Below are 25,642 nucleotides of genomic sequence, written 5' to 3'. Positions count from 1 at the left end.
AAGGAGGGCAAGGAATAGAGTGAATTGGAGCGATGTGGTATACCGGGGTTGACGTGCTGTCAGTGGATGGAATCAAGGCATGTGAAGCGTCTGGGGTAAACCATGGAAAGCTGTGTAGGTATGTATATTTGCGTGTGTGGACGTATGTATATACATGTGTATGGGTGGGGGTTGGGCCATTTCTTTCGTCTGTTTCCTTGCGCTACCTCGCAAACGCGGGAGACAGCGACAAAGTATAAAAAAAAAAAAAGAAAAAAAAATTTATTTATTTATTTTGCTTTGTCGCTGTCTCCCGCGTTTGCAAGGTAGCGCAAGGAAACAGACGAAAGAAATGGCCAAACCCACCCCCATACACATGTATATACACACACGTCCACACACGCAAATATACATACCTATACATCTCAATGTATACATGTATATACACACACAGACATATACATATATACACATGTACATAATTCATACTGTCTGCCTTTATTCATTCCCATCGCCACCTCGCCACACATGGAATAACAACCCCCTTCCCCCTCATGTATGCGAGGTAGTGTTAGGAAAAGACAACAAAGGCCACATTCGTTCACACTCTGTCTCTAGCTGTCATGTAATAATGCACCGAAACCACAGCTCCCTTTCCACATCCAGGCCCCACAGAACTTTCCATGGTTTACCCCAGACGCTTCACATGCCCTGGTTCAATCCATTGACAGCACGTCGACCCCGGTATACCACATCGTTCCAATTCATTCTATTCCTTGCACGCCTTTCACCCTCCTGCATGTTCAAGCCCCAATCACTCAAAATCTTTTTCACTCCATCTTTCCACCTCCAATTTGGTCTCCCACTTCTCCTCATTCCCTCCACCTCTGACACATATATCCTCTCGGTCAATCTTTCCTCACTCATTCTCTCCATGTGACCAAACCATTTCAAAACACCCTCTTTTGCTCTCTCAACCACACTCTTTTTATTACCACACATCTCTCTTACCCTATTATTACTTACTCGATCAAACCACCTCACACCACATATTGTCCTCGAACATCTCATTTCCAGCACATCAACCCTCCTGCGCACAACTCTATCCATAGCCCACGCCTCGCAACCATACAACATTGTTGGAACCATTATTCCTTCAAACATACCCACCTTTGCTTCTGAGATAATGTTCTTGACTTCCACACACCTTATATATATATATATATATATATATATATATATATTTATATATATATATATATATATATATATATATATATATATATATATATATATATATATGGTGTGAAGTGGTTTGATCGAGTAAATAATGAAAGGCTAAGAGAGATGTGTGGAAATTAAAAGAGTGTGGTTGAGAGAGCAGAGGAGGGTGTGTTGAAATAGTTTGGACATAAGGAGAGAATGAGTGAGGAAAGGTTGACAAAGAGGATATATGTGTCGGAGATGGAGGGAATAAGAAGTGGGAAACTAAATTGGAGGTGAAAGGATGGAGTGAAAAAGATTTTGAGCAATCTGGGCCTGAACATACAGGAAGGTGAGAGGCATGCAAGGAATGAAGTGAATTGGAATGATGTGGTATACTGGGGTCGACGTGCTGTCAGTGGATTGAACCAGGGCTTGTGAAATGTCTGGGGTATACCATGGAAAGGTCTGTCGGGCCTGGATATGGATAGGGAGCTGTGGTTTTGGTTCATTACACATTACAGCTTGAGACTGTGTATGAATGAATGTGGCTTTTTTTGTTTGTTTTCCTGACACTACCTTGCTGAAGTAGGGGGTAGCAATGCTGTTTTCTGTGGGGTTGTGTAGTACCAGAAATGGATAAAGGCAAGCAAGTATATATATGTATATTTTTGTGTATGTGCATGTGTATGTGTAGATGTTGATATGTGTATGTTTGTATATTTGTGTGAATGGGCATTTATGTGTATATATATATATATATATATATATATATATATATATATATATATATATATATATATATATGTGGGAGCGGGGGGCTGGAAATCCTCCCCTCTCTTTTTTTTTTAATTTTCCAAAAGAAGGAACAGAGAAGGGGGCCAGGTGAGGATATTCCCTCAAAGGCCCAGTCCTCTGTTCTTAATGCTACCTCGCTAATGCGGGAAATGGCGAATAGTATGAAAAAAGAGGGTGGTGAGAGTAAGTGAGCTTGGGAAGGAGACTTGTGTGAGGAAGTACCAGGAGAGACTGAGTTCAGAATGGAAAAAGGTGAGAACAATGGAAGTAAGGGGAGTGGGGGAGGAATGGGATGTATTTAGGGAATCAGTGATGGATTGCGCAAAAGATGCTTGTGGCATGAGAAGAGTGGGAGGTGGGTTGATTAGAAAGGGTAGTGAGTGGTGGGATGAAGAAGTAAGAGTATTAGTGAAAGAGAAGAGAGAGGCATTTGGACGATTTTTGCAGGGAAAAAATGAAATTGAGTGGGAGATGTATAAAAGAAAGAGACAGGAGGTCAAGAGAAAGGTGCAAGAGGTGAAAAAAAGGGCAAATGAGAGTTGGGGTGAGAGAGTATCATTAAATTTTAGGGAGAATAAAAAGATGTTCTGGAAGGAGGTAAATAAAGTGCGTAAGACAAGGGAGCAAATGGGAACTTCAGTGAAGGGCGCAAATGGGGAGGTGATAACAAGTAGTGGTGATGTGAGAAGGAGATGGAGTGAGTATTTTGAAGGTTTGTTGAATGTGTTTGATGATAGAGTGGCAGATATAGGGTGTTTTGGTCGAGGTGGTGTGCAAAGTGAGAGGGTTAGGGAAAATGATTTGGTAAACAGAGAAGAGGTAGTAAAAGCTTTGCGGAAGATGAAAGCCGGCAAGGCAGCAGGTTTGGATGGTATTGCAGTGGAATTTATTAAAAAAGGGGGTGACTGTATTGTTGACTGGTTGGTAAGGTTATTTAATGTATGTATGACTCATGGTGAGGTGCCTGAGGATTGGCGGAATGCGTGCATAGTGCCATTGTACAAAGGCAAAGGGGATAAGAGTGAGTGCTCAAATTACAGAGGTATAAGTTTGTTGAGTATTCCTGGTAAATTATATGGGAGGATATTGATTGAGAGGGTGAAGGCATGTACAGAGCATCAGATTGGGGAAGAGCAGTGTGGTTTCAGAAGTGGTAGAGGATGTGTGGATCAGGTGTTTGCTTTGAAGAATGTATGTGAGAAATACTTGGAAAAGCAAATGGATTTGTATGTAGCATTTATGGATCTGGAGAAGGCATATGATAGAGTTGATAGAGATGCTCTGTGGAAGGTATTAAGAATATATGGTGTGGGAGGCAAGTTGTTAGAAGCAGTGAAAAGTTTGTATCGAGGATGTAAGGCATGTGTACGTGTAGGAAGAGAGGAAAGTGATTGGTTCTCAGTGAATGTAGGTTTGCGGCAGGGGTGTGTGATGTCTCCATGGTTGTTTAATTTGTTTATGGATGGGGTTGTTAGGGAGGTGAATGCAAGAGTTTTGGAAAGAGGGGCAAGTATGAAGTCTGTTGTGGATGAGAGAGCTTGGGAAGTGAGTCAGTTGTTGTTCGCTGATGATACAGCGCTGGTGGCTGATTCATGTGAGAAACTGCAGAAGCTGGTGACTGAGTTTGGTAAAGTGTGTGAAAGAAGAAAGTTAAGAGTAAATGTGAATAAGAGCAAGGTTATTAGGTACAGTAGGGTTGAGGGTCAAGTCAATTGGGAGGTGAGTTTGAATGGAGAAAAACTGGAGGAAGTGAAGTGTTTTAGATATCTGGGAGTGGATCTGGCAGCGGATGGAACCATGGAAGCGGAAGTGGATCATAGGGTGGGGGAGGGGGCGAAAATCCTGGGAGCCTTGAAGAATGTGTGGAAGTCGAGAACATTATCTCGGAAAGCAAAAATGGGTATGTTTGAAGGAATAGTGGTTCCAACAATGTTGTATGGTTGCGAGGTGTGGACTATGGATAGAGTTGTGCGCAGGAGGATGGATGTGCTGGAAATGAGATGTTTGAGGACAATGTGTGGTGTGAGGTGGTTTGATCGAGTAAGTAACGTAAGGGTAAGAGAGATGTGTGGAAATAAAAAGAGCGTGGTTGAGAGAGCAGAAGAGGGTGTTTTGAAATGGTTTGGTCACATGGAGAGAATGAGTGAGGAAAGATTGACCAAGAGGATATATGTGTCGGAGGTGGAGGGAACGAGGAGAAGAGGGAGACCAAATTGGAGGTGGAAAGATGGAGTGAAAAAGATTTTGTGTGATCGGGGCCTGAACATGCAGGAGGGTGAAAGGAGGGCAAGTATTCATGTTATAATTCCCATTACTGTTTCATTCTGTATATATACAAATGAATACACCATTTATATAAATCTACATACGTTATATTTATATATTTTCCTTGCTGCCTGGGCAGCAAGGAAAGTATTTACAATTCCACACAGTATTTTAATGGTTACTGACTGGCATAATAGAAATTAATATGGGTAAAACAATTACCTGCCACATCACCTTAACCTCACTTTGTACCATTTCATAAGCTTCCCTCAGTCTTTCATTTAACTTCTCTTCGGAGTTCACTTTTTGATTTCCAACTTCCCTTTATCCTTATGTCTTTTTTCATTCACATGTCAAGTCTTATTCCATCAATTATAAAAGTCTAACCATGTGATCAACCAGCCTCCACCTATCTCACTCACAGACCACACATCATGCATTTTACCTATCATGTTTTTACCAGGAACATACCAGTTAGTGTATTTTACCACATTATGTTGTTTTTATACCTCGTGTATTTTATGTGAAAGTATGTTTTTAACTCGTACCTCTTATTGCACCTGATCCATATATATTTTCACTCGTCATTTACACCTAGGATCCCATGTTTGTCTTTTCTAATCAGGTCTTTAACCCATTCATTCAAGTCACCCATCATACAGTTTCTTCTTTAAATCTTCACCAATAATTGCTTTTTCAAGTTCTCCCAGAAAGATATTTTTAACCTTCTCCATCTTTGTGTAATGCATATGTAGCCATTAAAATCATTCCGAAGTCTTGTTTGTGTTTTACAACTTTTGATCTTGAGTTGGTACACTTTGCTAATAAATAATTAGACAGCTTATCAGGAATGTGATCTGTCTTCTTTCTTGTGTGTGTATTGGGAGATTGCCTATGAGTTTTGTGAAGACTGAATTGATAGGAACATTTGATGTTTCCCATTCTTTATGTTGTATATGTCATAGTTAAATTTGGTATCCTAGTCAGAGGGTTAGATATAACTTATGATTCGTATGTAACTTAGAACTGGAAAAATTGCATTCATGTAGTTTAAGATTCTGTTGCGATACTCTGCTCATTTCACCCAAAGTTTGCTTTGTTAATCAGGACAGTTGGCTATTGACAACTAACAGTTATGGAGTCTTTATGAAGGGACATGTGGCACTTATGGCCATTCTGTCATCAAACCTGTGATGGAAGCAGATGTTCTACAGAGAGAGGTGGGGTTGCCATTGAGGCAGAGCTCCCCTTCCAGTGATGGGTGGAGAAGGACCAACCACCTTCATGACTTGTTACTGGCACACAGTAACCTGAGCTTGCCACAGCTCGAGGGCTCAGATCCAAGTCATGGAGGCCATGCAGAGTGGTGGTGTGGCCCACATATTCTGCCCATGGGATTGGCTGTCTAGCCAAGAGCAGTTGCTGAGCACAGTAACATGGCATTAGATACTTTGTGCTCTGTATACTCAGTGATTTGGTTTGGTGAGTATGGAAGAAACAAAGAGGTGATTAACAATTTTCTCTTTGAAGTAATTTGTTTTGTTAAATTTGTGAGTGCCATTTTAGATTACTATTCTTATATGAGAAAATCCTTGGAGACATGTTAGATAATATACAATATAAGGTTTCATAGTATTTTGGCTTTCTTGGTGATTGTGTTTTTCCTAATCTCTTTATCGTCATATTTTTAAGTATATATAAAAATTTGTGTTGCTTACTCATGCTTTTGTCTACTTTTTTACCTTTAGAATTGTACATTCTGCAAGTAGATTTATTAGGTGAAGTTAAATAAGATAAATTAATTCATGTGTTACATATGTCTTGCTATGATTTTTAGTTAGGTTTCAGTTGAAGGGCTTTGTTTCAAGCATTATTACCAAAGTTGTAGGTGTAGATATTTCCTGGTTTAAGTTATTCCAATTTTCAAGGCTTTACATCTGATGTGATAATTATTATTCTTATTTTTTATTTTTTTCTCTAATAGATGATATTTCCCACAGAGACGTAGTGCAGAGCGTACAGCTTCCAGGCGAGGACCTCGAAGCCCACCACCCAGACCTATCAATTCAGCTGGAGGCAATGGTGTTATTGGTGGCGGAATTGGTGGTGGTGGTGGTGGTGGCAGACGCAGACGGAAAGGTCGGCGTCGCCGGCGGCGGGGAAGAGGGGGTAGTAGGAGACCACCTATGTCTGGAGGCAACGTTCAGCCAATTGCATCCATGAGGATGAGAATGGATGACTACAGACCACCACGGGCAGAAAAGCTTTTACGTGATCCCAAAGATGGTAAGATGTTTTTCTCATTTGTAAACACCTGATATATTTTGGGTTAAACATTTAATTCTTGATTTTTTTTTTTATATAAGTGCATGTTTTGAATGTTAGTACAATGTGGATGTGTTTTGCTCTTATTATCTTAGTCATTACACATCTCAGTTTTGTGCCATATATCTTTCTTTCCATTTGTTTGGGGTGTACACAGTGTAGTCCACATTCAATTTTTCAGCATGCTCATATACTTTGGCATGCTGTCTTATCACACTCGGCCAACTCCTTGTACCATAAACTATAAACTAACCAGAACTTCATCTTACCTTAAATGAATTTTTAATAATCCATTGTTTTTTGTGATAGTTGTTTCACATTTTTTTTTGTTCAAACTTGCATGCATTAGTGTGAATTTTGCTGTTTTTCCTAGTAATTCTTATTTCATGAATAGAATCACAGTTGTTGGATTTTGTGGAGAAAAGTCCAGCATTGCTTGGTTTCACAATTAACTTGCAGTACAGTGCTTATTATTTGAAAAGATATTTCAATGAAGCACTATCCTTTCATTATGGAAATGCAACCCCCTCCCCTACATGTCTGAGTTCTGTTCTGACTGACTGGTCGGATCTCGAAATGGACATAAGTTGGACACATGTCAGCTTGGCATGTAGAATTTGTATACCTGTACAGCATTCTTTATCCTACTCAATTTCTATCATGATTATTTCGTTTTTTTATTAACCAACTTTATTATATGATTCTGTAGTTTATTTTTATATTTTATTTAAGATTCTATAGTTCATATTTCATAATTTTTGATTTTTTATTTATATTTTTTCCTGTCATATGTACAAGATGGTTTGAAGTTGCATAGGTTGTAAGTAGGGGATCAAGTGTACAGGTAGAGAATAATGATGGGACAGACTATACATGATGTTGCTGAATATTAGAGAAAAATTTAACTGGGATGAAAATAAGAGATGAGTGGAGAAAAGGGAAAATAAGTCTGCCACATCCTTTGGTAAAGAAGTAGGAGTAACAGACATGTACAAATTCCTCAGGAAGATATGCCTATACACTAAACCCCATGTTGAAAATAGGGTTGCACTCCTGGAAAACCTGTCACAAAATGATCTGTCATTACATGCAAAGTTGAGACCCATTATATAAAGTGAGGGTGAGGTTACATTCCTGAATAGAAAATTTCCATTTCTAACCCTTGAGGAATGGATATACATGAAACCGTTAGCTTAAGAATGATATGCCACTCTCTCTGATGACATTTTGAAAAGTTAATGATGAGGGTTTGAGGTGGCGTCAAGTGGAATAGAGTGAGTAAGGGTTGTAGGAAGAGAGAGTGGGGGAATCTAGGCTTGTGTACATTATCCCTTGAATTATCTTAATTAGCAACTATTTTGACTAGAAGTGAAGTTTTTATAGGCCTTTTGAAAAATGCTATCCAGATGCATGTGGCATGAGAAAGGTGGGAGGTGGGCAGATTAGAAAGGGTAGTAAGTGGTGGTATGAAGAAGTAAGATTGTTAAAGACAAGAGAGAGTCGTTTGGACTATTTTTGCAGGGAAGTAGTGCAAATGACTGGGAGATGTATAAAAGAAAGTAGCAGGAGGTCCAGAGAAAGGTGCAAGAGGTGAAAAAGAAGGCAAATGAGAGGTGGGGTGAGAGAGTATCATTAAAAATTAGGAAGAATAAAAAGATGTTTTGGAAGGAGGTAAATAACGTGTAAGACAAGAACAAATGAGAACTTTGGTGAAGAGGGCAAATGGGGAGGTAATAACAAGTAGTGATGAAGTGAGGAGATGGAGTATTTTGAAGGTTTGTTGAATGTGTTTGATGATAGAGTGGCAGATATAGGGTGTTGTCTGAAGTGAAAGGTTCAGGGAGAATGGTTTGGTAAACAGAGAAGAGGTAGTGAAAGCTTTGTGGAAGATAAAAGCTGGCAAGGTGACAGGTTTGGATGGTACTGCAGTGAAATTTAATAAAAAAGGGGGGTGACTGTGTTGTTAAGGATATTCATTGTATGTATGGATCATGAGGAAGTGCCTGAGGATTAGCAGAATGCATGCATAGTGCCTTTGTACAAAGGTAAAGGGGATAAAGGTGAGTGTTCAAATTACAGAGGCATAAGTTTATTGAGTATTCCTGGGAAATTATATGGGAGGGTATTGATTGAGAGGGTAAAGACATGTACAGAGCATCAGATTGGGGAAAAGCAGTGTGGTTTCAGAAGTGGTAGAGGATGTGTGGATCAGGTGTTTGCTTTGAAGAATGAATGTGAGAAATACTTAGAAAAACAAATGAATTTGTATGTAGCATTTATGAATCTGGAGAAGGCATATGATAGAGTTGATAGAGATGCTTTGTGGAAGGTTTTAAGAGTATATGGTATATGGTGTGAGAGGTAAGTTGCCAGAAGCAGTGAAAAGTTTTTACCAAAGAATGTAAGGCATGTGTATAAGTAGGAAGAGAGGAAAGTGATTGGTTCCCAGTGAACGTCGGTTTGTGGCTGGGATGCATGATGTCTCCATGGTTGTTTAATTTGTTTATGAATGGGGTGGTTAGGGAGTTGAATGCAAGAGTTTTGGAGAGAGGGGCAAGTATGCAATCTGTTGTGCATGAGAGGGCATGGAAAGTGAGTCAGTTGTTGTTCGCTGATGATACAGCACTGGTGGCTGATTTTGGTGAGAATCTGCAGAGGTTGGCGACTGAGTTTGGTAAAGTATGTGAAAGAAGAATGTTGAGAGTAAATGTGAATAAGAGCAAGGTTGCTAGGTTCAGTAGGGTTGAGAGAGAAGTTAATTGGGAGATAAGTTTGAATGGAGAAAAACTGGAAGTGAAGTACTTTAGATATCTGGGAGTGGACTTAGCAGTGGATGGAACTATGGAAGCAGAAGTGAGCCACAGGGTGGGGTAGGGGGCGAAGGTTCTGGGAGCGTTGAAGAATGTGTGGAAGGCGAGAATGTTATCTCAGAGAGCAAAAATGGGTGTGTTTGAAGGAATAGTGGTTCCAACAATGTTATAGGGTTGCAAGGCATGGGCTATAGATAGGGTTGTGCGGAGGAGGGAGGATGTGTTGGAAATGAAATGTTTAAGAACATTATGTGATGTGTGGTGGTTTGATTAAGTAATGAAAGGGTTAGAGAGATGTGTGGTAATAGAAAGTGTTTTTGAGAGAGAAGAGTCTGTGTTGAAATGGTTTGGACACATGGAGAGAATGAGTGAGGAAAGATTGACAAAGAAGATATATGTGTCAGAGCTGGAGGGAAGAAGGAGAAGCGGGAGACCAAATTGGAGGTGGAAGGATGGAGTGAAAAAGATTCTGAGCGATCGAGGCCTGAACATACAGGAGGGTGAAAGGTGTGCAAGGAATAGAATGAATTGGAATGATCTGGTATACCGTGGTCGATGTGCTGTCAATGGATTGAACCAGGGCATGTGAAGTGTCTTGGGTAAACCATGGATAGGTCTGTGGGGCCTTGATGTGGAAAGGGAGCTATGGTTTCAGTGCATTACACATGACAGCTAGAGACTTAGTGTGAATGAATGTGGCCTTTTTGTTTGTATTCCTGTCTCTACATGGGGGAGGGGGGGATATGCTATTTCATGTGTGGCGGGATGGCGGTGGGAATGGACGAAGGCAGCAGATATGAATATGTTCATGTGTATATATGTATATGTCTGTGTATGTATATGTATCTATATGATGAAATGTATATGTATTTATATGTGCATGTATGAGTGTTTATGTATATATATATATATATGTGTATGTGGATGGTTGAGCCATTCTTTGTTGTTTCCTTACGCTACCTCGCTGACACAGGAAACAGCGGTTACATATAATAATAATAATAATGATGATAATAATAATGATAAATATATATATCATGAGACAGGTAATTATTATATGCTTAACATAACCCTTGAGCCAGTTTTATGCAGTTAATATTTAAAGATGGTGATCGTGGTGCTACAGCAGAGAGAGGTCCCATGGAGCAAGTGGTTGTACGTGCAAGGCGAGAAGCTTCCACACGTACTAAGGACACTTTTTGGACCAAGAAATTGCTGGATGCAGAAGCTTCTCAACCAAACAGGTAATCACAACATAGTTTATGTAATTTTACTATTTTATAATTTATTTGTGGTTGGATAATCATTTTATAAGGAAAAATTATTAAATCAGTGAACTAATGATTATTTTTATGGTACCTTGGCAACAGGTGGGCACATACTGGATTCAAGGAACTTTATAGAGATGAGCTAGGCTATAGTGATGTTGGAGAGGGAAGTGCTGATGAAAAGGAAAGAGAAAATCGGGCCTCCTCTCGCCCTCGTGACCCACGGGATCCATCTGGTATTGTTCCTCGCAAGGCTGCCTCCCCTTCCCGCCCCAGATCCCCACAAGATCCTCGGCGGAGGTAGGATGAGAATCATATTAAAGGCTGTTAAGCTGGCAAGTCTCACTTGTTTCCTCTTCAAACTGCAGAACATCACAGTTCAGCCCCGCAATAAAGCAAACATTAGATCTACCTTTGTCATCCACTGTACCCAGGAAACCCTACATAAAGAGCGTTAGAAAATGTGCTTCCCAGAGGCTTAGTGTGATCTGAGCAGCTGTGTTATCTCTATAGGAGTTTCATTCACCCCTTGCATGCATGTATGGGGTGGCTCTTCTTCCATCCCTCTTTTAGCCATAATGGAAACAAAGACCTTCTGCCATCACCTCCCTTCAGCTATCTCTGTCTGATAGGATGTTGCTTCTCCCTCTGTTCTGCAGGTATTATCTCAGCTGCTGGCCTTGTGAGCTATCTGCATGTTTAGGTTCCAGTGTTCCTGATTTAAGGCATTTAAGTAGTTGCTTCTTCTCATAGTTTCTGTGTGGAGATAGTCACATGAGGTTTGGCCATTATGTATGGTACCTTTTTAATTAGCTTCACATCATAGCTGTGTAATTCTCTTCTTCCTTTTTGGCTTTTTCTCATAGGAAGAAAGGAAGATGGAAGAGAATTCCACAGATTTGATATGCAAGGGAAGAAAGAAGAATCATGTGTCGTGTTGAGTTTTACAAACACCTTAGGAGCCCAAATTAAATCCCTTTGCATTTTTTCTTTTTCAGACATCAGTTTACTATGTCATTTGACATGGATTCAGTTGGGGCTTGCTTTTGCCAGTTTCATGTCTGATGTTATGAAATAAAACTGCAGAAAGATACCTTTTATAGAAATTAATCTTTGGGAACTGAAATACTCATCCCCACAGGCTAACAAAAGGCAGAGATTCCCAGTTTTGTATGATGGAAGTGCTACCCTCTTTTAGGACTAATGATATAATTTGTTGCCATTATTATTTAAAAGAATTAAAGCTTAAGAAGGAGCTATGTTTAAGAAAGTTTTTTTTTAATATTAAGCTCTGTTGGATTCTGAAAAATGAGAAAAAAAAACTATCTAGGGGCCATTAAGAAAGGTATCAATAGATACATGACATCTTGCATACAAAAGTTTGGGTAGAAAGGTGTATAACAGAATTATTTGAACTGTACAGAAGATAAACTGATTGATCTTATTCATCCATGAAGTATATCCTTGATAGAAGTGTTCATATCCACTTTGTTTTTTCCAAGGAGTATACATGAGCACATTTTAATCTCTAGTTTCTGCCATGTGCTATTGCCCCTATATTTCTCTTTTATCAGGGAATCCATATAGACTTTGTTTTAATAAAAAAAAAATCATACATGGTTTTGGGAAATGTTGATTTTTAGGATAGTGATACTTTTCAAGCATATATGAGTCAAGATAAATCTGTCACTTCATCTGATTGAAAGCAAACCAGCATAAGTGATCAGCAAGCCAACTTTTTAAAGCAACAGTATCCTATTCAGGCTCTTTGTTTAAAATCTTTTGGAAGGAAAACTAAAAAGAAAAGCATAGAGTGAAGGAGAAAAGGCAAAATTAGGGAGCTTGGAGGTCAGAGTTCTAAAACAATAAGTCTTGGTGTGAGTGATGTATTTGGAGTTTTATGCATTTTGCAGCCTTTGTCACTGTATTACAAAGTACAGGGTATATATGACTGTTCAGAGTTGCTAAACTAATATCTTTTATGGTGTTTGTTTTTTGTTACTTTTGATGGGAGTATCCATTTAAGTAAGAGAGGTGTATGCTGTGTGAGGTTTTCATATAAGAACAACTGGTTCTGTTTTATGGGTATTGGTAAACTGTGCTCACTATGCCCATCCATGGGTGGTCTATCTCTTGAGTTTAGATTTTTGGAACTGTATTTGCTCCATAATCATGGAGAAGGCAAAGCACATTACTCTTTGGAAAGGGATATTGTATTTGCATAGAAACTAAAATTCAGTTAGCTTTCTTGACCATGATGCATTCACAGGCTGCCCAGGGTTGAGGGCATTGGTTCAAATTCTGGATATGGCATTAGGTCCACAGTCAACCCAGCTGGTCATCCACCCCTAGGTGTTGGTTGATGAAATGGGAAATGGCGAATATGTATGAAAAAAAAAGAAGAGAATTTTCCCTCTTAGGCTCAGACCTCTGTTCTTAATGCTACTTCGCTAAAGAGGGAAATGGCAAATACATATGAAATTATATATATATATATATATATATATATATATATATATATATATATATATATATATATATATTTTTTTTTTTTTTTTTTTTATACTTTGTCGCTGTCTCCCGCGTTTGCGAGGTAGCGCAAGGAAACAGACGAAAGAAATGGCCCAACCCCCCCATACACATGTATATACATACGTCCACACACGCAAATATACATACCTACACAGCTTTCCATGGTTTACCCCAGACGCTTCACATGCCTTGATTCAATCCACTGACAGCACGTCAACCCCGGTATACCACATCGATCCAATTCACTCTATTCCTTGCCCTCCTTTCACCCTCCTGCATGTTCAGGCCCCGATCACACAAAATCTTTTTCACTCCATCTTTCCACCTCCAATTTGGTCTCCCTCTTCTCCTTGCTCCCTCCACCTCCGACACATATATCCTCTTGGTCAATCTTTCCTCACTCATCCTCTCCATGTGCCCAAACCACTTCAAAACACCCTCTTCTGCTCTCTCAAACACGCTCTTTTTATTTCCACACATCTCTCTTACCCTTATGTTACTCACTCGATCAAACCACCTCACACCACACATTGTCCTCAAACATCTCATTTCCAGCACATCCATCCTCCTGCGCACAACTCTATCCATAGCCCACGCCTCGCAACCATACAACATTGTTGGAACCACTATTCCTTCAAACATACCCATTTTTGCTTTCCGAGTTAATGTTCTCGACTTCCACACATTCTTCAAGGCTCCCAGAATTTTCGCCCCCTCCCCCACCCTATGATCCACTTCCGCTTCCATGGTTCCATCCGCTGCCAGATCCACTCCCAGATATCTATATATATATATATATATATATATATATATATATATATATATATATATATATATGGCCAGAGAGCGTTATTGGATTACGTGTTAATTGACAGGCGCGCGAAAGAGAGACTTTTGGATGTTAATGTGCTGAGAGGTGCAACTGGAGGGATGTCTGATCATTATCTTGTGGAGGCTAAGGTGAAGATTTGTATGGGTTTTCAGAAAAGAAGAGTGAATGTTGGGGTGAAGAGGGTGGTGAGAGTAAGTGAGCTTGGGAAGGAGACTTGTGTGAGGAAGTACCAGGGGAGACTGAGTACAGAATGGAAAAAGGTGAGAACAGTGGAAGTAAGGGGAGTGGGGGAGGAATGGGATGTATTTAGGGAATCAGTGATGGATTGCGCAAAAGATGCTTGTGGCATGAGAAGAGTGGGAGGTGGGTTGATTAGAAAGGGTAGTGAGTGGTGGGATGAAGAAGTAAGATTGTTAGTGAAAGAGAAGAGAGAGCATTTGGACGATTTTTGCAGGGAAAAAATGCAATTGAGTGGGAGATGTATAAAAGAAAGAGACAGGAGGTCAAGAGAAAGGTGCAAGAGGTGAAAAAAAGGGCAAATGAGAGTTGGGGTGAGAGAGTATCATTAAATTTTAGGGAGAATAAAAAGATGTTCTGGAAGGAGGTAAATAAAGTGCGTAAGACAAGGGAGCAAATGGGAACTTCAGTGAAGGGCGCAAATGGGGAGGTGATAACAAGTAGTGGTGATGTGAGAAGGAGATGGAGTGAGTATTTTGAAGGTTTGTTGAATGTGTTTGATGTTAGAGTGGCAGATATAGGGTGTTTTGGTCGAGGTGGTGTGCAAAGTGAGAGGGTTAGGGAAAATGATTTGGTAAACAGAGCAGAGGTAGTAAAAGCTTTGCGGAAGATGAAAGCCGGCAAGGCAGCAGGTTTGGATGGTATTGCAGTGGAATTTATAAAAAAAGGGGGTGACTGTATTGTTGACTGGTTGGTAAGGTTATTTAATGTATGTATGACTCATGGTGAGGTGCCTGAGGATTGGCGGAATGCGTGCATAGTGCCATTGTAGAAAGGCAAAGGGGATAAGAGTGAGTGCTCAAATTACAGAGGTATAAGTTTGTTGAGTATTCCTGGTAAATTATATGGGAGGGTATTGATTAAGAGGGTGAAGGCATGTACAGAGCATCAGATTGGGGAAGAGCAGTGTGGTTTCAGAAGTGGTAGAGGATGTGTGGATCAGGTGTTTGCTTTGAAGAATGTATGTGAGAAATACTTAGAAAAGCAAATGGATTTGTATGTAGCATTTATGGATCTGGAGAAGGCATACGATAGAGTTGATAGAGATGCTCTGTGGAAGGTATTAAGAATATATGGTGTGGGAGGCAAGTTGTTAGAAGCAGTGAAAAGTTTTTATCGAGGATGTAAGGCATGTGTACGTGTAGGAAGAGAGGAAAGTGATTGGTTCTCAGTGAATGTAGGTTTGCGGCAGGGGTGTGTGATGTCTCCATGGTTGTTTAATTTGTTTATGGATGGGGTTGTTAGGGAGGTGAATGCAAGAGTTTTGGAAAGAAGGGCAAGTATGAAGTCTGTTGTGGATGAGAGAACTTGGGAAGTGAGTCAGTTGTTGTTCGCTGATGATACAGCGCTGGTGGCTGATTCATGTGAGAAACTGCAGAAGCTGGTGACTGAGTTTAGTAAAGTGTGTGAAAGAAGAAAGTTAAGAGTAAATGTGAATAAGAGCAAGGTTATTAGGTACAGTAGGGTTGAGGGTCAAGTCAATTGGGAGGTACGTTTGAATGGAGAAAAACTGGAGGAAGTAAAGTGTTTTAGATATCTGGGAGTGGATCTGGCAGCGGATGGAACCATGGAAGTGGAAGTGGATCATAGGGTGGGGGAGGGGGCGAAAATCCTGGGAGCCTTGAAGAATGTGTGGAAGTTGAGAACATTATCACGGAAAGCAAAAATGGGTATGTTTGAAGGAATAGTGGTTCCAACAATGTTGTATGGTTGTGAGGCGTGGGCTATGGATAGAGTTGTGCGCAGGAGGGTGGATGTGCTGGAAATGAGATGTTTAAGGACAATGTGTGGTGTGAGGTGGTTTGATCGAGTATGTAACGTAAGGGTAAGAGAGATGTGTGGAAATAAAAAGAGCGTGGTTGAGAGAGCAGAAGAGGGTGTTTTGAAATGGTTTGGGCACATGGAGAGAATGAGTGAGGAAAGATTGACCAAGAGGATATATGTGTCGGAGGTGGAGGGAACGAGGAGAAGTGGGAGACCAAATTGGAGGTGGAAAGATGGAGTGAAAAAGATTTTGTGTGATCGGGGCCTGAACATGCAGGAGGGTGAAAGGAGGGCAAGGAATAGAGTGAATTGGATCGATGTGGTATACCGGGGTTGACGTGCTGTCAGTGGATTGAATCATTGCATGTGAAGCGTCTGGGGTAAACCATGGAAAGCTGTGTAGGTATGTATATTTGCGTGTGTGGACGTGTATGTATATGCATGTGTGTGGGGGTGGGTTGGGCCATTTCTTTCGTCTGTTTCCTTGCACTACCTCGCAAACGCGGGAGACAGCGACAAAGCAAAAAAGCAGAAGAGGGTGTTTTGAAATGGTTCGGGCACATGGAGAGAATGAGTGAGGAAAGATTGACTAAGAGAATATATGTGTCGGAGGTGGAGGGAACGAGGAGAAGAGGGAGACCAAATTGGAGGTGGAAAGATGGAGTGAAAAAGATTTTGTGTGATCGGGGCCTGAACATGCAGGAGGGTGAAAGGAGGGCAAGGAATAGAGTGAATTGGAGCGATGTGGTATACCGGGGTTGACATGCTGTCAGTGGATTGAATCAAAGCATGTGAAGCGACTGGGGTAAACCATGGAAAGCTGTGTAGGTATGTATATTTGCGTGTGTGGACGTATGTATATACATGTGTATGGGGGTGGGTTGGGCCATTTCTTTCGTCTGTTTCCGTGCACTACCTCGCAAATGCGGGAGACAGCGACAAAGCAAAAAAAAAAAAAAAAAAAAAAAAAAAAAAAAAAAATATATATATATATATATATATATATATATATATATATATATATATATATATATATATATATATATCTATATCTCGACAACAGACTGCATACTTGCCCCTCTCTCCAAAACTCTTGCATTCACCTCCCTAACAACCCCATCCATAAACAAATTAAACAACCTTGGAGACATCACGCACCCCTGCCGCAAACCGACATTCACTGGGAACCAATCACTTTCCTCTCTTCTTACTCGTACACATGCCGTTCATCCTTGATAAAAACTTTTCACTGCTTCTAGCAACTTGCCTCCCACACCATATACTCTTAATACCTTCCTCAGAACATCTCTATCAATTCTGTCATACGCCTTCTCCATATCCATAAATGCTACATACAAATCCATTTGTTTTTCTAAGTATTTCTCTCATACATTCTTCAAAGCAAACACCTGATCCACACATCCTCTACCACTTCTGAAACCACACTGCTCTTCCCCAATCTGATGCTCTGTACATGCCTTCACCCTTTCAATCAGTACCCTCCCATACAATTTCCCAGGAATACTCAACAAACTTATACCTCTGTAATTTGAACATTCACCTTTATCCCCTTTGCTTTTGTACAATGGCACTATGCATGCATTCCGCCAATCCTCAGGCACTTCCCCATGAACCATACATATATTGAATATCCTTACCAACCAGTCAACAATACAGTCACTCCCTTTTTTAATAATAACCCACTGCCTTGCAGGCTTTCATCTTCTGCAAAGCTTTCACTACCTATTCTCTATATACTGAACCATTCTCCCTGACCCTCTCACTTCGCACACCACCTTGACAAAAACACTCTATATTTGCCACTCTATCATGTAACACATTCAACAAACCTTCAAAATACTCACTCCATCTCCTCACATCACCACTACTTGTTATTACTTCCTCATTAGCCCCTTTCACTGATGTACCCATTTGTTCTCTTGTCATACGCACTTTATTTCCCTCCTTCCAAAACAGTTTTTTTTCTCCCTAAAATTTAATGATACTCTCTCACCCCAACTCTCATTTGCCCTCTTTTTCACCTCTTGCACTTTTCTCTTGACCTCTTGTCTCTTTCTTTTATACATCTCCCAGTCATTTGCACTACTTCCCTGCAAAAATCGGACGATGCCACTCACTACCCTTTCTAATCTGCCCACCTCCCACACTTCTCATGCCACAAGTATCTTTTGCGCAAACTATCACTGCTTCCCTAAATACATCCCATTCTTCCCCCACTCCCCTTACGTCCTTTGCTCTAACCTTTTTCCATTCTGCATTCAGTCTCTCCCACTTCTCCTCATTCTCTCCACCTCTGACACATATATCCTCTTGGTCAATCTCTCCCCACTCGTTCTCTCCATGTGACCAAACCATTTCAATACACCCTCTTCTGCTCTCTCAACCACACTCTTTTTATTACCACACATCTCTCTTACCCTATTATTACTGACTCGATCAAATCACCTCACACCACACATTGTCCTCAAACATTTCATTTCCAACACATCCACCCTTCTCCGCACAATCCTATCTATAGCCCATGCCTCACGACCATATAACACTGTTGGGACCACTATTCCTTTAAACATACCCATGTTTGCTCTTCGAGATAATGTTCTCGCCTTCCACACATTCTTTAACTCTCCCAGAACCTTCGCCCCATCCCCCACCCTGTGACTCACTTCCACTTCCATGGTTCCATCCACTGCTAAATCCATTCCCAGATATCTAAAACACTTCACTTCCTCCAGTTTTTCTTCATTCAAACTTACCTCCCAATTAACTTTGTCCCTCAACTCTACTGAACCTAATAACCTTGCTCTTATTCACATTTGCTCTCAACTTTCTTCTTTCACACACTTTACCAAACTCAGTCACCAACTTCTGGTTTCTCACCCGAATCAACCGCCAGCACTGTATCATCAGTGAACAACAACTGACTCACTTCCCAAGCCCTCTAATCCATAAGAGACTGCATATGTGCCCCTCTCTCCAAAACCCTTGCATTCACCTCCCTAACAACCCCATCCATAAACAAGTTAAGCATAATCGCTGTTTCCCACATCAGTGAGGTAGTGCCAGGAAACAGATGAAGAATTGCCCATCCACTCATATACACATGTACACACATAAACACCCACATACGCACATATACATATCAACATATACATACATATACACATATGCAGACATTACATACATACACATGTACATATTCATACAAGCTTGCCTTCTTCCATTCCTCTTGCTACCCCACCCCACAGGAAAATAGCGCCAGGAATGCAGACAAAAAGGCCCCATTCGTTCACACTTAGTCTCTCGCTGTCTTGTGTAATGCACTGAACTATAGCTTCCTATTCACATCCAGGCCCCACAGACCTTTCCATGGTTAACCCAGATGCTTCACATGCATTAATGGGATGGCCTTGATTAGGGCCTCAGCTGCCTGTGCCATCTCAGTTAAGATTTTTTTTTTCAAAATATGAAATTTTTTGCATGGGTGTGATTAGATTTAGGGAAGCTTAATGTATAGTGATTGCCTAAGAATAATGAAAATATTTTGTGTTGCTATAAGTAAATGCCCCTTAGAATTATTAAGTGGTGGCAGGTTTAGAGATAGTTGACAAAGGAAGGTGAAAGTGGCATATAAAGTAATATTTAATGATCAGCTAAAGATTATAATTTGTATTTATATTTAAGCAGGGGATGAAAAGTAGTCTTTCTGGCTATTTATATGACTCCATGTTCTTGTATGTACATGAATATTTCGTTTGTAATCTCAGTCGATTCATAATTCACACGTTCTCTTGTAGGATATTGCTTTCTCATTATGTTCTCTCTTTCCACACAGAACAAGGAGCAGATCACCTCATTCTCCCAGACGGTCCCCAAGACGGTCTCCACGACGTTCTCCACTTAGGTCAAACCAGAGAGCTTCACCACCTTCACCCAGACGATCTCCAAGACACTCTCCTAAACAGATTATAAGGCGCAAGAGGTCTCATAGTTCTCGATCTCCTAATCGAGCTCGTGTTCGTAAGAGGTCATACTCCAGCAGCTATTCAAGATCGTCTTCCAGTAGTAGTAGTAGTGGATCTTCTTATTCCAGAAGCTATTCTTCATACTCTCGTTCTTCATCAGGCTCCTCATCATCATCTTTTACTAGTTCCTCATCCAGCTCATCGGGGTCTAGGAGGAGACGTTCATACTCTCCAGCACAGCGAAGGCCAAGATCTTACTCTGGATCTCCACATCGGGGAAGGATAAGTCGAAGGCAGCCACCACCAGCCAATCCCTCATCACAAGTACGCATGAAGCAAGTAACACACCAAGAAACTACTAAGAAACTTGTTACTAAAACTGTTAGTAATGTGGTCATAAAGTCTCGAAATACAGTTGCAAAAATACCAAAGTTGAAAAACAAGGTAAAGCTTAAAGATGGGGAAGCTGCAGTGCGAAGAAAGCCTCGTCCGCCTGTTCCCCAAGCAACAAGTAATTATTATGATGATAATAATGTCCTTGTAAATGAGCCAGCTGAGTATAGGGGTCCTGGCACTCCTCCTCGAGTGGCACCTGAGGGTCGTCACTTACTAGATCCCCACCATTATAAAGTAGTGCCACCTGACCATCCTGATTATCATCAACCTCTGCCTCCACCAAGAGAATCACCAAGATCAGAAGGGGAAGACACAGATTCTGATTCATCGTCAGATGAAGAGGATGGACCTCGACGTATGACACTGTCTGAGAGATTTGGAAAACTAGCTCAGCTTAGTTCACAGCGGCAGGAATATGAGGGAGTGCGAATGAAGATAGTGCGTGAGGGTGGACAAGATAAGAAAGTTTATCTTGAGGCAGGACGCCTTCACTCTAGATCACCTTCCCCAAGTGGCAGAAGCCGTACAACCCACCCTGCACATGAGCGATGGCTGCAGGAACATCAGGCTGAATACAGAGAATATCAGGAACGGTATGGAGAGATAAGGCACTGGGATCCCCATCGGGATCTTCCTCGTGAGTTGCCACAAAATTGGGATGATGTTCATGTAAGGTACCGATACTATAAAGAATCTGGATATTTTGGGGACAGATCCATCACTCTTGATGATTACTTGAAATGGGAACAGTGGTGGTATCGCTACCGAGATTGGCTGGAGAAGTATGGAAGTAGCCAAGATATGGATGATAGGGACTGGCAGTATCGTGCTTCCAGCTATGAATATGAAGTTCGGGGAGGAACGTCCTCTGGGCAAGGGGGCAGATGGGCACGGCGGGAACCTTCTAGGGAAGCAGATGATAGAAAGAGAAGACGATATTGAGGCATGACATATTTTGTACTCTATTTATATTCACACTTGTTTCTCCAGGTGTAACTAACTGATCATTATCTTTTTATATGTAAAATTGAATAATATAGGGGTCATCAAACAGACTGAAGCATTCTGTATTGTGTGATGTACAGTTGACTGACTAGACTATATTACACGTTTAAAAGTGTATGAAAATATTTTGTATTTAAAATTCACCTGCCATTGTTTTTTAACGATAAAGCGTTAAGTTTTTAGGTTTTATACACAGATGTTATTGCTCAAATATGCTACCCGTAGTATATTTTGCTTTTATGGTTCTACACTATATATTTTTTGCATGTTATTTAGGACATAATTTTCATTTTTTGGCAATACAATTTCACTTATCAAAATAATCACATCATAGGAATCAGTGAAGGTTCACAATGCTCTTAATTTATTATAAATTTCTCTTTTGTGGTTTGTCCCATGTATATAAGAGATGTTCTTTAGAATTATCATTGTTAGGACTAAATCCTTTGTCTTTCTGGTTGGCAATACTGGCTCTTCCCGCTTGCTGCTGTCTGTTTCCCTAAGTCATAGCCACTTATTCATATCGGGTCTGCCCTTGCCTTGGCCAGTTAGAGACTGCCACAGAGATGATTGTCATCAATATACTGGCTCCTGGCCAGTGAGTGCTTGGTTTTACTGTAGGTTGTTTACTGTCAAGACATGCTAACTCGTCAGCTTCTTCCATTACATGAATTAATATCCCTTTTCTTTGTTTTTTGTTACTTTTTGGTAGCAGAGAACTTTAAACACCTGGGAGTAGACATAGAGGTAAATGGAACTATGGGGCTTAGGGTGGGTAAGGGAATTAAGGTCTCGGGAATATTGAGAAGTGTGTGGAAAGAGAGGTCACTGCCTGTGAGAGCAAAGAAGGTTGTATTTGGAAGTTTGATGTTCTAGTGGTTTTGAATGGATTCATGGCATGGGCCCTAGATATAAGTATGGAATAGGGTGGATGTTGGAATTGAAATGTGTTGTGAGGAGAGTTGATTGAATATTATACGATAGGGTGAGAGAGAGGTGTGGTAATAAGTGGACATTGGGAAAGGATGAGCAAGGAAATGGTGACTTAAGAGGGTATACATGTCAGAAATGGAGGAACGGGGAAAAGGGGTAAACCAAGGAGATGGAAGAATGAATTGAAAGATGTTTTGAAGGTTCGTAGCCCAAGTATGTATGTGGGTGTGAAGTATGCAAAGGATGAAGTGAATTGGAGCATTGTGGTATACAGGGGATAACATGATGTATCAAATGTTAATGAGGTGTGCAAGATGGATTGGAAATCAGAAACTTTTAGGATAGCTACCAGCCTAGCTTGAACAGGCATACCCAGTACTGATGATCATTAACGAAGTCTAAAGACTTTTTATCAACACGTTTTCTGGTCCAAAAAAGAGAGTCATTAGGAAAAGGAATGTCTTCTCAACAAACTCGTATACTGAAGCTAAGTTCAAGATGGACCACTTTACCGAACATCTGCCAGACCTTATAGCTGTTAACTGGAGAATCATCCTTGACTTAAAGGATGCCTACTGGCTTATTGCAAAACACTAGTACACAAAAATGGTAGTTCAAGATGATGTCATCAGCTTCAGGCTTGGCCCTTCGAATTACAAGAGTAATTGCAACCCTTCTTCCTTCAGCAAAAGTCCTGCAGTGTGTTAGTTGTGGCTTACCTCAACAATCTATTGGGTGTAGGAGCATCACAAGCAAGCATAAGGCCATGGCAAACAAGCTTGCCATCTATAAGTAGGGAGACTGGTAATGATGTAAGGGGCTCTTGCTCTCTAGGAACATGGAAATAAAATCCTGAAATAGGATAGGAATGCACTCATTGATAAAGCAGAATGCATGTATTATGTTGTGATGAAGGGAGGATGATGGTTTTTGTTGAACATATAAAACAGCATTAAAGTGGGACATGAAAAAAAGAGAGGCTTAGACCCCTTCACGTACCCAGCCCAGAGGCAGTGACCCCCTCTGCACTTCCCTCTCATTAGCCTTGATTGGGGTCTTCAGCTTGTATGAGGAAAATTCCAGACACAGACTTGAGAACTTAACACCTCCTATAAAGTGAGTTTCATCATAACAACCCTGGACAAGTTACATTTTTGTAGCTGGACAAAGTTACATTTTTGTAGATGCTTAGTCTGTCATTGGGTCCAGTCATTTAAATGTTTTTCTCTAAACCCTCCGTCCTGTGGGTATGCTTTCATGCTTGCAAGAGAAAAGTTTTAAAACCTTTTCTCTCCGAAAGGGCATCCCATGAACATTTTATCTTGTTCTTTCTTTCTCTGCGGCCTGGGTATAATTGAGCTGTTAGTAGCCGGGAGAGTGTGTGGATGGTACTGCCTTTGTGGCATTGTCTGACTGGCCAAGGGTGGGACTTGATACAAACAAGCAGTTGTTATGGAGGTGGGAGGATAAGTTGTTGGAGAAAGCTGGTGTTCCTCTCCAAAAAGACAAGGCTAGAAGGTCCTAGCCCAGATGTTTTTGCATTGTTTGCAGATGTGGCCTTGGAATGTAAGGCTTTTTCATTCAAAATCTGCATTTTTAGAGTAATATAAGATCATCTGGTCATGAGACCATATAAAGTTTTAATAAAGATGGCTTGCAACAATTTTGTAAACCCCATTAATTCATTTTAGAGTTTAGACCTTCATAAGTAGTTAATAACCAAATCTCTTTTGAAATGGAGTAATTTTGCCATTTTATGCTGCTGAAGTAAGCTGTAGATGACGTTTTATGCAAAATTTTGCTTTATTCCATCTGTTATCCATTACTTCTGTTCCCATTTACATGGGATGTATCAAATGCATTCGTGGGACTGAATTTTGTAGCAGTGGGTTATCCAAACCCAGTCCTGCAGGCTGGTAAAGGTACTGCTGTATATCATTTTGATTGTGTACCATGTGAGATATGTGTTGATAGTAGTAGCTTTTATTAACCATGCTTTATTAATATTAAGTTTTGTTTTTTGTTTGGAAAATTTATCCATATCTTTCCTATTCTCTATTCACAGTCAGGTGTCAGTGTTTTTGAGATTATATGCAGAAAGTCCACCTTACTACTGTTCAGATTGCTTTTATACTTACAGGAAAAATATGTAGAAACCAGCTACAGAGTATAGTGGCAAGTTCTTTATATGTATATTTTCTTTTATATAAATGAATGTGTTTAGGTGATGAAATTGCAGCTTCAGGGGATGCATTGACAGATTACAAAATGTTAATCACTTATCCTACTGTATTTTCACTTCATTATTTTCATAGTTCCTACTAATCTCATATAATTTCTATATTCATAACCTCATGGTATATTTTGCATTGTCTTTCATGTATTAGCATTTTATTACTGAGGTACCCAGCATTACAGCCAGTCACATTCATCATACATACTGACATTTTATGTGTTTTCTCATGAAAAATGAATGTAGTTTTGATACCATGTCATGAAAATTTCTGAGATATTGTGCATTATATAACACAAATAGTGTAATTATTGAATATTTCATGTACTGAGAAGATATAATGAATGATAAAAGATTTTTATTGGTCAGTCTTTCATTTTCTTTTTCCAGCTTGCAATTTTCTAATTTCTGCTTTATGGCCTCACCAATGACTTATGTTATAATCATTTTTTGTGAAAGATCCACATCTTATAGTTGATTAAGCATGGTGAACACACTACAGAAAGCTCTAAACATTTATGTGACCTTCAGAACTCCAATTTGGTGAGGCACCTGTATCTCAGGAGTGCTGGTAATAAAATGATGAGGTTTGAGATTATGTTTTGCATATATTTTCAGGTGGGGATGAAAAGCTGCGGGACTCAGGTGAAGCATCACCAATATACAGGAAACCAGTAAAAAAAAAAAAAGTGGAGGAACATAGAAAGTTGCGGAATATCTAGTTTATGATGTTCTAATATTATGGAAGATCTAGATGTTATAACAACGTGAAGGAAGGGTCAGATGCTATGACGGTATAACAGTAAGGAAGACATCATGATGTTATAATGTTAAGGAAGGTAAAGATGTTGTGACATAACGTAATGAAGATTCAGATGTTACATTATAACGTTAAGGAAGATTCATATGTTAATCGTCAAATGATACAATGGGAAACTCCCCAAGATAGATGCAGTTGAGGTTATGGTTGGCAAGTTCTGGTAATGAGGCTGTGGTTTCTGAGAAAGGGAAGGTGTTGTACGGTGGTGAACTTGTGATGAAGGACCGTGTTGGTAAGGGTATGTACTGGTCATGCTGCT

The 25,642-nt window shown here is 40.2% G+C and overlaps 1 protein-coding gene across 6 annotated transcripts in view; it reads left to right on the top strand.

The window, feature by feature from the left end:
- Positions 1-24,927, top strand: part of LOC139766906 (uncharacterized) — a 50,562-nt gene extending 25,635 nt beyond the window's left edge. For 2 of the 6 annotated variants that reach the window (XM_071695925.1, XM_071695927.1), the window contains exons 3-6: positions 6,246-6,531; positions 10,486-10,624; positions 10,751-10,948; positions 19,867-24,927. In XM_071695925.1, coding sequence (XP_071552026.1) covers positions 6,246-6,531; positions 10,486-10,624; positions 10,751-10,948; positions 19,867-21,334 — 2,091 coding nt within the window. In that variant the 3' untranslated portion in view covers positions 21,335-24,927. Of the gene's footprint in view, positions 1-5,352; positions 5,728-6,245; positions 6,532-10,485; positions 10,625-10,750; positions 10,949-19,866 lie in introns of all 6 variants that reach the window. The other 4 variants (XM_071695931.1, XM_071695928.1, XM_071695930.1 and 1 more) reach the window with 4 other exon arrangements.
- Positions 24,928-25,642: the final 715 nt, after the last annotated feature.

The sequence above is a fragment of the Panulirus ornatus genome, chromosome 58 (assembly GCF_036320965.1).
Source record: "Panulirus ornatus isolate Po-2019 chromosome 58, ASM3632096v1, whole genome shotgun sequence".
Taxonomy (NCBI): Eukaryota; Metazoa; Arthropoda; class Malacostraca; order Decapoda; family Palinuridae; genus Panulirus; species Panulirus ornatus.
Note: the sequence above shows the minus strand (reverse complement) of the source record. Positions and strands in the feature narration are given on the sequence as shown.